General features: G+C 39.4%; 1 protein-coding gene across 1 annotated transcript; it reads left to right on the plus strand.

Moving 5' to 3' along the window:
- Positions 1 to 6,980: 6,980 nt before the first annotated feature.
- lysmd2 (LysM, putative peptidoglycan-binding, domain containing 2) lies at positions 6,981 to 13,000 on the plus strand. Its single transcript, XM_034116556.1, has 3 exons — positions 6,981 to 7,438; positions 8,166 to 8,503; positions 12,262 to 13,000. The coding sequence occupies exons 1-3, from the start codon at positions 7,193 to 7,195 to the stop codon at positions 12,311 to 12,313; spliced, it is 636 nt and encodes a 211-aa protein (XP_033972447.1). The 5' UTR covers positions 6,981 to 7,192; the 3' UTR covers positions 12,314 to 13,000.
- The last annotated feature ends 36 nt before the right edge of the window (positions 13,001 to 13,036 follow it).

A 13,036-nucleotide genomic window follows, 5' to 3' on the forward strand; every position in this document is an offset into this window, starting at 1 on the left:
TCCAGTTTTTTCAGAGTGTTTGCACATGCCTGAGAGATGATGTAATGTATTTGAATCCATCCCTCTCTGGGTTTACTGTGCCAGAGTGCTGCGGGGAGCTGCCGTCAGAGAAAGCTCTGCACTGCTGGCAGCGAACTGTAGCTGTAGTGAATGACTCAAGTGTTTCCACTCTGTGAGCACAGAGAAAAGCAGAACTGCAGGTTTAGGTCATGTCTGTCAATGACCCCAGATGGCATGATTTCAAAGGAAAAACCCAGAATCCAACGGTGAAATATATAGCTGTGTTCTTATATAAGTACAGCACAACTGTGCCCTCAGAGACCATAAACTATTAATAAGCACTGCTCCTCTGCATGTGGAAAAATACACTAGAACGAACTGTTTCTAGTCCATGTCTTTGTTTGAGCTGATGTCCAGAGCACACTCTATTGTATACTCTGTTTACTATAAGTTAAAGCAGAGTATCTGGTGATGCATGAAGTTCAAGCATTCGATGAGATGTTAATGCATCATCCAAAACCAAGCATATCATTAGACAGCTATGCACCATCTTATAATGAAAAAAAGAACATGACGTTGATGATATTCTACTGAGCACTTTTGCATGGGCTGTGTGATTGTATGTGATATCAATACAACTGATGGTCAGGGAATGGATTAGATGTTCGCTGGCAAGTGTTAAATATCAATGTACTGCAACAATTTCAACAGAGTTAGCCCAACATGAAAGAGAGTGATGCAAAAAGACAGCAGATGTTGTAAATGTACACACATGAACTACTCCCCCTCTGCATAATGTTTGAGTGTGAGACTTTATATCACCACAACTTTATATCAGTGTTTTAAAGCCTTTGTCCACCCCCTCTACAATCTTTCACAGAGCAGCGTTGTTCTTTCACAGAGCAGCGTTGTTCTTTCACAGGTATGTTGTTGATTTTCCATCAGAATGAGTATTGTAGAGAAACCCTGATCAAAGCTCTCAACAGTCCCTCTCTATTATGGCCTCATGCGCTTGGTAAACAAAGGCTCACAGATAAGAAGGCAGAGGAGAGATTTGGAAGGGCACTGGTATACTGTTAATCTTTGAATAAACTATAGCACTGGTAATATGTTCATTTTGGAGGAAATATTACTAATTTCGGGTATGGAAGAAATAACAGCCAGTAGAAATTCCCTGTTTTCCTATCAGATTTCAGCTGAATCCCCAGAAGGTGAGCGCTGACATGTTATCAGGACCAAAGAAGCAGAGCTGATGTCCTCTAAACACTGACTCATACCTGACTGGTTATGTAATCGCCCTAACTGAAAACACCTTGAGAAGAAGCAAGCAACATCTGTGAGTGTGTGTTTGATATTATCCTCCTGAGCCTGAACAGATGCAGCTTTCTGGCTTGTTGAGTTAGTAATGTTTTAGGAGAAGAAGAAAGATCTATTTATTTAAGAGGTGGTGGTGGATTTGAAGACGTATAATGTGGCATTAATAGATTTGAACAGGAATAACAGCTACCTCTATTGTAAGGCAGCCAAAGCAGCCCTGTAGTATTACAATTCCTTCCACTTGTGTTAAAAATAGGTCGGTTTCTCAGCCTTAAACTTTCTAACAGATTCTGCCAAGAGAAACTCCCACACCGTCGAAAAACAATGATCAGCAGCACTATTTAACAACTGCTGGCCCTTGAAATACTCCATGAGCCTTTAAATATGATGTCATTTTTTTATTTAAGGAACTACTTGGACTAAAACGTCATCACTTTCCATTATATGACGGGATGGATCCCTCTAGCATTTTGTCTTGAACTGTGATTGTTCATCAGTCTTTCATAATGGCTTTGATTAGTCAATACTTTTGGAGAAAAAAAACTTTTTTTGTATTTATCTAAACCCAACCAATTAATTCACTTAAACAAATATAATCAATTTTTTCTAGATTTTGTTGACAACAAGTGTAGACAATCTTAAATTCCAATATTCAAATGTTTATCAATGAGCCCTGGACTCATCACTAAAGTATTCAATTATCAAAAACAGTCTTTCACTTCATTTATGTTTCAAAAGGTTTCAGAATTGACTGGCGATTAAATTACGCCATCTGGTGGTTGAAAACATTGGGGACATTGCACAGGTGTAATTCCACAAACTGTCCAGTAGGGGTCGGACTATAACTGACTGATAAATTATTAAGGACAATATTGAAAAAGGTCCTGTAGGTGTCTCCTGGGACCCAGTCCCAGCCCATTGACAAATATCTACTGTAGTGGACATTTTGTTCACATGCATCTCCTTTTACTCTTTTGAGCTACTCTATCAATCTCTGCTGCACTGTACAGAGGACATCCTGGGCTTTCCAGTGATATGTCATTGGTTACAATTGCATGTGGGGAAGTTCCTCTTTCTTTTCAACCAAAATGGTTGGCATACCATACCAACAACAACATGTTATAGTAGGAGGAGGGGTATGTCTTATATTGTTGATCAATTGTTATTTTTACCATGAAAATCACATGTTCTTGTTTATTAACATGTGAGGAACTATATAATTAGTTCTGAAAGCAATTAAATAATTTGAGTTTTCAAATAACAGCTCTTTTATAAATGTCCATCCTTCATGGACTTAATGACTCAATATTGTTGCAGGAGACGGAACTGAAGCAGATATTTACTGTACCAGATAGTTAAGGGAGATTCAGATTTTGAGCTCTCAGATGATGAGAGAGATGAGGATTGCACACCTGGGATAGAAGAGGGTCAAGAAGAAGGGGGGAAAAGATGTAGGAGGCTCAGATGAGTGCACAGAGACAGACACAGAGACAGATAGGGACGAGCAGGAAAGACATGTCCCTCTGTGGGCCAAGAGTACCACAAGTTGTTTTTTATTTTAAGTGGAGCCATGAAACATTTGAATTGCCTCAGGAAGGCCAAGTTTGTTTCTATGAGCATTGTCAACTGGATACCACATCCATAAAACTAGTCAAGATGACCCTACAGCCCGTGCAGACTGGGGTCCAATTAAGTACTTTTCCCAGTACATTGACTACAAAGTCTTTGAAGATTTGGCAGCATTCACCAAAAACCAAACTAGTTTTTTAGTGATAAATACACAGCAATGTTCAGATCAATTACATATTTATTGTTTAAATAAAGGTGAATGTATTCTTGTATTAATATCACTCTATAACCTTAATACGTTACATAGTCTATCTGTTAATTGAGGCTGTCTTTTCACACTAAAATGGTCCTGACGTCCTCTACATTGGACATACTGTAACATTTAAAATTAAACTACATTTTAAAAAGTCTAAATTGCAAGAGGTTTTTTTAACCCGAAAAAATTGGAAGACACTTTTTTTCCTCGGTTCCCAGGAGGGTAGGCGTCTCATATTCATCATCTTTTCTATGACAGTATGCTGATGGCTTCACCCCATTCTCCTAACATGAACCTGATGTAGATGCATGCATTTCATTTGATTGTGTTCCACAGACAGCACTTGATGATTTAACAACTGTGAACTTGAAACCACCTGTGTATACTTGTAACAAAAAGGCTCCCATCTTACTTACGTGTCAAAGTGATATTGAATTGAATCCAAAATCACGTCTCCCAACACCTGTGAGTGCAGTCAGATCACTAGGAGGCAAAATAAAGTTGTCATGGAAACATTGCTAGATATGACTCATGGTATTATTGCTTCTTCGTGCCTTTGTTGCCTTTTTCTTTGAGAGAAAGAGAGACTGAAGTAATCTGATTCCCGCTGTAGGTCAGCTAATTTAATCTCCTGTTGTTGTTTAGACATCTAAGTAGATCCCAGAGGTTCACCGTAGATATAAATGTTAAACATAATGAACTATTTCTGGGATTGAGTCATAGATTTGTAATGCCTTTTCGTTCAAAACCAAAACATAGTTTTTTTTGTCCCCCAGCAATCCAACATAACGCAATGAACTAATGTGCAGTTCAGTCTAACACATTGTGTGTAATTAATACATTGAGCGCCCTCCTCGACAGTAGGCCTCGCTTTGTACCCTTACATAAGTTTAATGAACAGATTTCCATTAGAAAATGACAGTGAGATTATGTATAACCAAAAGAGACTAATTGAATAAATGAATCATTCAGAAATCATGAATCCACTTGTAGCTTCCTCGTATTTATTTATCAGCGAGTTAGATTTCATGGAGGAACATAATGTGCATCCTAAAGTAGCACCTGTAGTCTTTGTGTTCCAGTTAAATTAAATATTACTGCCTTTCACCAACACATTAAATTACTTAGTATGTTAATACAATTTGTACCATCATAACTTACTTGCTACACAGCCAGCATTTTGTTTAAATATGAGTAATCATATCATATGGCTTTAACCTCCTAACACAGTGATTGAAAGAGGAGAAACAACCTCCGGGTATTCAGCACCATTTGGTCATCTCAATAATCATGGACCAGGGACAGGGGGCAATCAAAGTTTCCACTAGCTACTTCCCAGTAATAAATACATAATTAAAGCAGTACTGTCCAAGTTCACATATGTTTTTTTTTTTATGACTTGGTTATTTAACTAGGATTTATCTTGTTCATTTACGGTCTTTCATTTTCTATTCTACAATGATTAACTGACCTACCACATATCTCATAATGATAAAATATACATAGGTTTTCATAGCAGCTGTTACGTCCCAGCTGGTGGAAAGGGGGAAGTAACATATAACCAGTTGGACAGTGGTAAATGGGAAGTTGTTTAATTAAAGAGCACAATTACATTTGCAACAAACAGCCACAATCAAAACAAAAGGCCACCAGGGCACCGGTTTTAAATAGCAAACAAAAGGGAACTAAGGAAGACTCTTAAAATAAGAGCTTTAACACGTTACTACACAAACAAAGTAACTAATAAACAAATAAACAAAAGAAAACCTCACTTCTAAAGTGGGAAAAAAAGGAATAGGTCCAACAAAAATAGGCAGTAACAAACACCACCTGGGTACAAGTTAACCACAGTTTAACCTTGTACTGGAGACAAACAGATTTACCGATGTAAGCACAAATATACAATCAACTAATTTAACCATTGTTAACAGGGCTGTCACAAAATGTAAGGAGGGAGAAACGGGAGACGTCTGACACAGATTCAGACCTCTCTCGACTAACACGGTGCACTCATTTAGAAAAAAGACAAGATAGGGATATTATTGCATGTCAAACTGTAGAAAAAATATAATTTATGTTTGCTATTGTCAGTGTCAAACAATTAAACATTGACATCACCAGACAAATCCAATCAAAATTAGTTTAGCATAAAAGTGTACTGCGAATTGTAAAAGCCAGAATAAAAAAACATGGAGTAGCAATGTATTCTTGAACATGGCAGTATACTTTAAGCCTCATGTGGGTTAAAACATTATTTTGAAGGAGGCATTATATGGATTTAAAATGACATGTATGATCTCAACAAAAAAAAAGAAGATTCAGGAATTTATTTCTAAATCCTCGTTTACCGGTAGGAGTGTATAGGATTAATAAAAAAACATTCAAGCATATATCGCATATCAATTGCGTGTTTGTTTGCTGTAACTGCATCACCTCAATGATTAATACTTTCCATTCTAAAAATAAAGGGGAATGGGTCAGGTCCTCATTTTGCAGACTTTATGACACTGAAATACCAACCTGGGGAAATCCTTGATGTACATTTACTTTTGAAATAGCTTTAACCTTGCTTATCATCCAAAACGTGTTATTTGCAGGTTGGTCATGGGACTGTTAATCAGGCTCCTCTTACAGAGGCCAGCCAAAGTGAAGCTGCACTTAACAGCACTGGCTCATGTTGTGGTCACAGAGACATGCTGAATGTGTACAGCCAATGTGAAAGGATCTCTCTAGTCCTACTGTATTATGTGTTTCACAAAAAAAGTGATGTAACTAACCAGCTCAGTCTGGGACCTAATGACCTTTCATGTAGTCGAATAATGATGGACTATATACCTGATGTGTTTCAAGAGCAATTGAATTAACAGCAACTAGCTATGATAAATGAAAAAACTAGCATAAATCAGAGTCCAACACTCCGGAACCAGGCTTGTATTTGGGCAATAATTGGTCCTCACAAAACAGCAAACATTTTGTAGAGGACGAGAAGTTTGAATATAAGTAAATATACTTTGGAATAATTCTTGTGAATTTTTATGGTAGAAATTATCCTGGCCATCAAGGAGAGCGCTCTTTAGGGTGGAGCTTTCTGGAAAGCTGGAAAGATAGTTTTCCTAACCTGTTGGTGATGTAAGCTAGTATAACCAGCAGAAGACCATTAATGTGTGACATGAATTAAGTAGCACTACACTGCATAAAGGGGAAGGTTAAGGTATTGAGTATTGAATACAATAAAGATTCCCCAAATCATTCACAAGCATTTGTTTCTAAACATTGTTGTAGTATAACCAGCAATAGACCATTAATGTGTGAAATGATTTTGTGTAGCACAGTATTGAATATTTTACACAATAAAAAAACAAGCCAGAAGTGCGCATGCGCCAATCTTGACAGCTAAACACACTGCAAACTTGACTTCATGTGTGGATGGCGTTCTTATTATACATCTATGGTGGATGGTCAGGGAATAATGGAAACCTATAATTTTACGACAGATTAATCAGTACAAAACTTAATCAAATGTTGTAAACTGCTCTTTTATTTGTGCCTAGCGAATAACTAACTCACTGCTATTTTCTTGCATAAAGTTGACCAATGATACCAGGGACTTTACGTTGCGGGAAGTTAGCTATTATGTTTATCAGGAGAACATGACGATAAGCATTAAGTCTAGTTTTGACAGTTTTACTTAAACACGATTTAATACTCTTATTATCGCACTACATACAATATACCAGTGTATTGATCTTTTAACTATCAACAAAGGTTCCTTTTTATATGTATTATTTTGAAAGTTTAACCGGAAACGGTATTATTGTTGTTCCTCCTGGACGTTCTAGACGTTTTTTACGTCAACGTAACTGATCTCTGACAAAAGCGTGAGGTAGTGCTCCCTGAAACATGTATCTGTTCCCCAGGGCTGACATGCTGAATATGACCGGGGGTGGAAGTCTCCCTGCCGCCTGAAGCAGCGTCCCCTTTCCCGCAGCGAGAGAACCGGAGCGGTGATACACACTGAGGTAACCGGGCGCTTTATTTATTCAAGAGAAGATGGCGGAGTTTTCGCCCGTCCTGTCGATGCGGGAGGGTGGAGGACGTTTCGGCCAGCCGATCTTCCCCCGGTCCAGGTCTGGTTCCGAGTCAGAGAGCGAACTGTCCCAGAGTCTGGCCCGGACCAAGATCCGCTCGTACGGGAGCACAGCCAGCGTCACTGCCTCTCTGGGGGAGAAATACATAGAGCATCGGGTTACTGACAGTGATACCCTGCAAGGGATCGCTCTGAGATACGGTGTGACGGTAAGGGTGCCAAACAACCACTGCATGTTATCTCAATGCTTTGATGCTCACCTTGACAACAAGATGTGATGACATATGTAAACAGTTTTATTGCATTTGATCAGGCCTCATTCACAGCTTTATTTAAGCCTGACAAGAAGAGCCAAACACCACGGCTGTTTTCTCCTGTTATCATGTGAACATCACATTTCTGAATTAATTGATTTGTCAGGGCACCATGTCAGCTCATCTCAGGAAGCAAGAATAAACATAAGCCCAGGCACATTCACAACTTTGATCATTTAGTTGTTTTAACAGCCACAGTTATCCTTACATGAACTAATAGGCCTGTGAAACCCAACACATTATTTCGCTTCATGTTTTTGGTATCCTACTTCTTGAATCAAGTTTCATTTTCACACCATGTGCCAACACCAGTGATCCCGGGGAAAGGAAGTGACAGTTCTGAGGGGCAACTATAAATGCCCGAAATGATCAGTTTAGCCTGGCTTACCAAAATGCAAGGGTCCAGTTTGTGTATTTAATTACATTCACAAACATCCATTAGGAAAGATCCTATTTTACTATCTTATTTGACTTAAAAAAAAAATATTTATATCTTTACAAAGGTTGTTGATGATTTGGCCTTTAGTTCTTAGTTTAAGTGCTACAAAACAAGGAAGGTAGTAGCTAAGTCATAGGAATTGTACTTATTTGTGTCATATCTGCTGTCACCCATATTTGCCAGATGGAGCAAATCAAGAGAGTCAACAAGCTGTTCAGCAACGACTGCATTTTTCTGAAGAACAACCTCAACATCCCTGTGCTGTCAGAGAAGCGCTACATATTTAACGGACTGTCTCTAGAGTCTCCTGATGGGGACGGTGAAGCAGCGTGCCAGGAAGCAGACAAACCTTCAGTTGTGCAGGATATTGAGGGACCCTCGCCACCCCCTTCCCCGCCCCCTAAGAACTCCAAACCCCCCCAGCCAGAGGAGCTGTCAGCCAAAGACTTCTTACACAGACTGGACTTGCAAATTAAACAATCTAAGCAGGCAGCGCGGAAGCTGAAAGAAGAGGAAGTCAGGTGAGATGTTGAACAACCCCCAGCCAAACCACTGCTTCCTTTCTGCTTACCAGCACACCCTTTTTAATAACAGCCCTTTGGCAGTAATTCACTTTCTGAATGTTGAAACATTAAAATAAGCCACCTGCACCAGTTCTACCATAATGGTCCAATCAGACTTGTGCTTGTTGAGCATCAATCATATCATATTTAATTTGGATGTTAGGTTTCACACAGAAGATGACTGCCTGCAAATGGTGCTTCTGCGTTTTGGTTAGCATGATGGTCACATCATCCTAAATGTACTTTTTCTGCCTCTACCAAAGTTACAGTAGCACATTTATGGTGTTAAGTAGAGAGGATACATTATTCATTTGTCCAGAATCTTCAGGTGTGTCTTGAGAAAAGTTGGATATTTTGCCTCTGTATTGTTAGTGTTTGCTTCTGGTTTCCTTGTCTCGTTTGTTGGCGAGATGCAGTTTTTTCAGATGAAAGAAGGTCTGTGGTTAACACAAGGTCTAGTGGTGTTAACTAGTGGCCAAATAAGACTAAAGAGGCTGTCTGTTGACTAAACGAGAAACACTGGGACTTCATTTATCTTAGCCTTGAAACGCTTGTTGGAAATGGGGCATGGACTCTGGTCTCTGAGCTCAGTATGTGATTGTCAGAAGTCCATATCGGCAGAGACAGTAAAGTTCAAATGTTGCCACAGAAGAACGATCGAAGATAGGAATCAGGGTTTTGCCAACCTGCTCTTCTAGTCAGATGCCACGTTATGCTACAAATCAGATATTTAGGAGGACAAGTTGCTTGCTGAGTCAGGCCTGAGCACGTCTTTCTGACACTGCATGTTGAGACTGAGAAAGCATGTACGCCTGCTAGGAGAGAGATAGTAATGCATGCTTGGCATTCTCCCATTCATAGACAAACAAGCTTTGTTGGCACTATCAGTTCGGTCCGGACTCTGAGTCAGAGTGAAGACGTTTCCCCCACAGACATGGAGTGTATATTGTTTTTCCACGGTGGGCTCTGTGTTTTGCTAACAGGAGCAGCCGTTATGTTAATTAACTTCCTGTTGCCCTTAGGCTACCTGAGCCAGGTGGCAGCTGCTGTGGCATCAACCGGCCATTGTCTCTGAGTTTTATTACCAATTTTACAGAGCATTTAATTTCTCCTGAAAGAAGAAATCTACTTAACATTTAATAACAAATCATATCCATATGATTCTACCACAACATTTTAACATTTAGGATGCTCAGTGTGGCCATTTATCCTGTAAATCAGTTTTTATTTAGTGTTATGTTATGATCTAGTGCAGTGGTTCTCAAACTTTTTTCAATAATGTACCCCCTTTGAAAAAGAAATTCAGCCAAGTACGCTGCGCTATACTTTGCGGCCACACGCCGTTGCCAAGCAACGCTTATTGTTTAGGTGTCCTTTGATAAGCAGGCAGTCATATAATTAACTAGAACTAGCTAGATCTGATAGATTTGGACATAAACGCGAGTGAAGTGTAACCGGACGCGAGAGAGAGATCCGAGATCAGATCAGCTGCTGCTGACGGAGAACACGCAGCTCTGCATGATCACAGCTCCCCCGCTGTGACCATTAAATACACTAAGAGTTAGACCTAACACACTAAGCTAGTTTACCTACTCTGGAACTAGCTAAACTAGTTATAAATATATTTATTCTTTACTGTCGGGTCACTTATTATTACAGGTTCAGCGAGCTGCACGAGACTGACGGGCTGTCAGGAGAGGGAGAGGAAAAGAGAGCACCCCGTTTATTTTTCCCATTTTATTATCCAGAATGACTGTAAACGTTTGAATAAAGTAGTTAATCTACTATTAGTAGTTTGTTTAAATGCATTACTTATGTTGTTTTTTTCATTAACATAAAATAAATCTCACGTACCCCCTGCAGTACTCCAACGTACCCCTAGGGGTCCGCGTACCCCCATTTGAGAACCACTGATCTAGTGTAACACTTTTTTTCAATGAGAAAGCTAGAAGAAATGATCAAGGGGATATGTTTTATGTTCTTATTCATGAATACAGATTCATGACAGAATTAAACATCTAAATATTAATTTATTTTTAACCTCATGTTATACAACTTTGTCCATGTTTTATATAGCCTACTAAATACTGTTAATGTTATCTTACAACATTTGAACAGGTATTTCATTATCATATAATATCTTACCAACATTTCCTTTAATGTGGTCATGATGTGCCAGTAACTCGAGACCTGTGATTTGATTAATGACAATCATAAACCTCGAGTGATTGTGCCAGAAAACGTTTTTCATTTCTCTTTAAATGTTGACCTAGCAGCCAAGGCTTTGTGTTTAACACCCTGCCTCTGACTGCAGCCACATCAAAGGTTATCTGTGGAGCTGCTGTGTGTTTCCAGAGTCAGAGCAAACACAGACCGTGTGCCTGTCGGCTTCCTCCCCTTTGAGGCAGTAAAACACAAACCTCTTAAGCTAAACTGAAGGGAATGGTTGACTGGTCTATAACTGTTCTTTTAGAAGACCCTATATGCATACATATCTCATAGTTTGATCAGTGATAATGATCTTACATTTGGCCATTACACAATATTGATTCACTATTCCACAAACTCTGTCAACATTTGCTTTGATGTCCATTTATGGTAAGCTGAAATTCAACTGGTTCCACCTTGGACCAAATTTCATATAAATTAAGTTAAAGATAGTATAAATAAGAGAATGATGTGAGATTAGTCAGGTTTACTTCCTGGAAGAAATAAATGAGCTTGTAATCTATTGGAAAAATTAAAGGTAGGGTAGGTAAGTTTGAGAAACCGGCTCGAGATACACTTTTTGTTATATTCCATGGAATGCTCTTAACATCCCGATAGCAATGAATATATTAAATGCTTTGACAAAAAATCCATAAAATGTCATCTGTGGAAGCCGTAATACTGTAAAAAGTACGACCAATCATTTTAGCCGGCCCGGCTAAAATAACTGGATGGCCTACCTGCCTGTCAGCCTTCCATCTGTGCACAAACTTATCTCGTGCCCTCATTGGTCATGTGCGCGTTCGTGTGTGTTGGAGGAGGGGCTCTGTAAGGAAGTGGCAGATTTTCTCCGGTTGTGTATTTTCTAATTCTAGCGATCTCGAGCCGGTTTCTCAAACTTACCTACCCCACCTTTAATAGATCTTTTCAGTTTAAAAAAAGATCTTGTCATCCTTGAAGATGTTTTCTTAGGTTTATAGCAACATTATTATAGCCTCTCACCTGTTGTGTTCTCTTCAATTTGTCCCTGCAAAGTCATCGTGTGAAACCGTTCTCCTCATCCTCTTTTGATTGTAAACAGTCTATATGTCTGTCCTCTGCAGCAGACTGTTCTATAAACCTTGTGAGAGACCTTGAACATGTACAGTTGCTCTAAAGACAAAAAACATTTCTTCTCAATGAAGGGTTTGGTGACGGCCTGCATTTATGACGTAGTTTTTCTCAGAGAATGGCAAGTTACGACAACATTTTAAGTTCTCGATCAATCTCGAGACATTGCCGTGTTGTACTGGAGCCTTCTTCTGTCAGCGGGGAACAATACGTCTGTTGGCTTCATCAATTATTCACACGCAGTGCGCTCATCTAGAATCTGCGGGGACTTGTTAAGCTGAGTGAAAAGAGTTAAAGACAGTGTGTGTGTGTGTGTGCAGGTATATTCAAAAATGGGTTGTCACTGTGAAAATCTTACTAAGTAAATGAAAGGTTATCCATCTTTTTCTCATCCGTAGGAGCAATGAGGAGGACTACACGGCGCCTTCATCGTCATATCAGGAGATCTAAAGAACAAGTCTGTTTACTGCAGACACAGCCATGCTCACAGACTACCACACTCCATCGCTTTGTTTTTTCTCTTAACCTGTTTGCTTTTTCCATACCATGTCGACGAAAAGTGTAATGTTTGCCTTTTTATTTATTGATATTATTATGATGTATATGATTGTCATTGTTTTGTACAGTTTTACTTGGAGACTTAACAGCACGGAGGAGCATCGGATTTATATCTGAGCCCACGTGCCCATCCTCTCAACATTCGCTTCTGAAGCTGCTGTTCAGTGTCCACCTGCTGCATAGTGTGCACACACACACACACACACACACACACACACACACACACACAGAGCACTAAGCGATTCCAGAGGGATTAGCTTGTTAGACTTGCTAACCGCTTCTGATGCTAAATCCTCGACCTAGAATAGTATCATTGGAAAGTATATTCAGGCCTTCCTCATCAGTGTTTCCCCTGTATGAGCACACCGCACACAGGGGCGGTGGACGGACCCCCGCCTTTGGACGCGATCTATTTGCCTCATATAAGCCGTTTTTCTTCAGGAGAAAGAAGGGACTGCTCTATTTTTGCAGTGTGAATGAATTATTTATGTGTGGAGAACTGTCTGTAACAGCTGTTTTATTGTGCTTTTAAATTATTTCGGTTTTATTTGGGAATAATAAATATGTAATTAAACCAGATGTGAAGATCTCATGTGATTTTATGACATTTGTGAA

Source organism: Trematomus bernacchii, unplaced genomic scaffold, assembly GCF_902827165.1.
Source record: "Trematomus bernacchii unplaced genomic scaffold, fTreBer1.1, whole genome shotgun sequence".
Taxonomy (NCBI): Eukaryota; Metazoa; Chordata; class Actinopteri; order Perciformes; family Nototheniidae; genus Trematomus; species Trematomus bernacchii.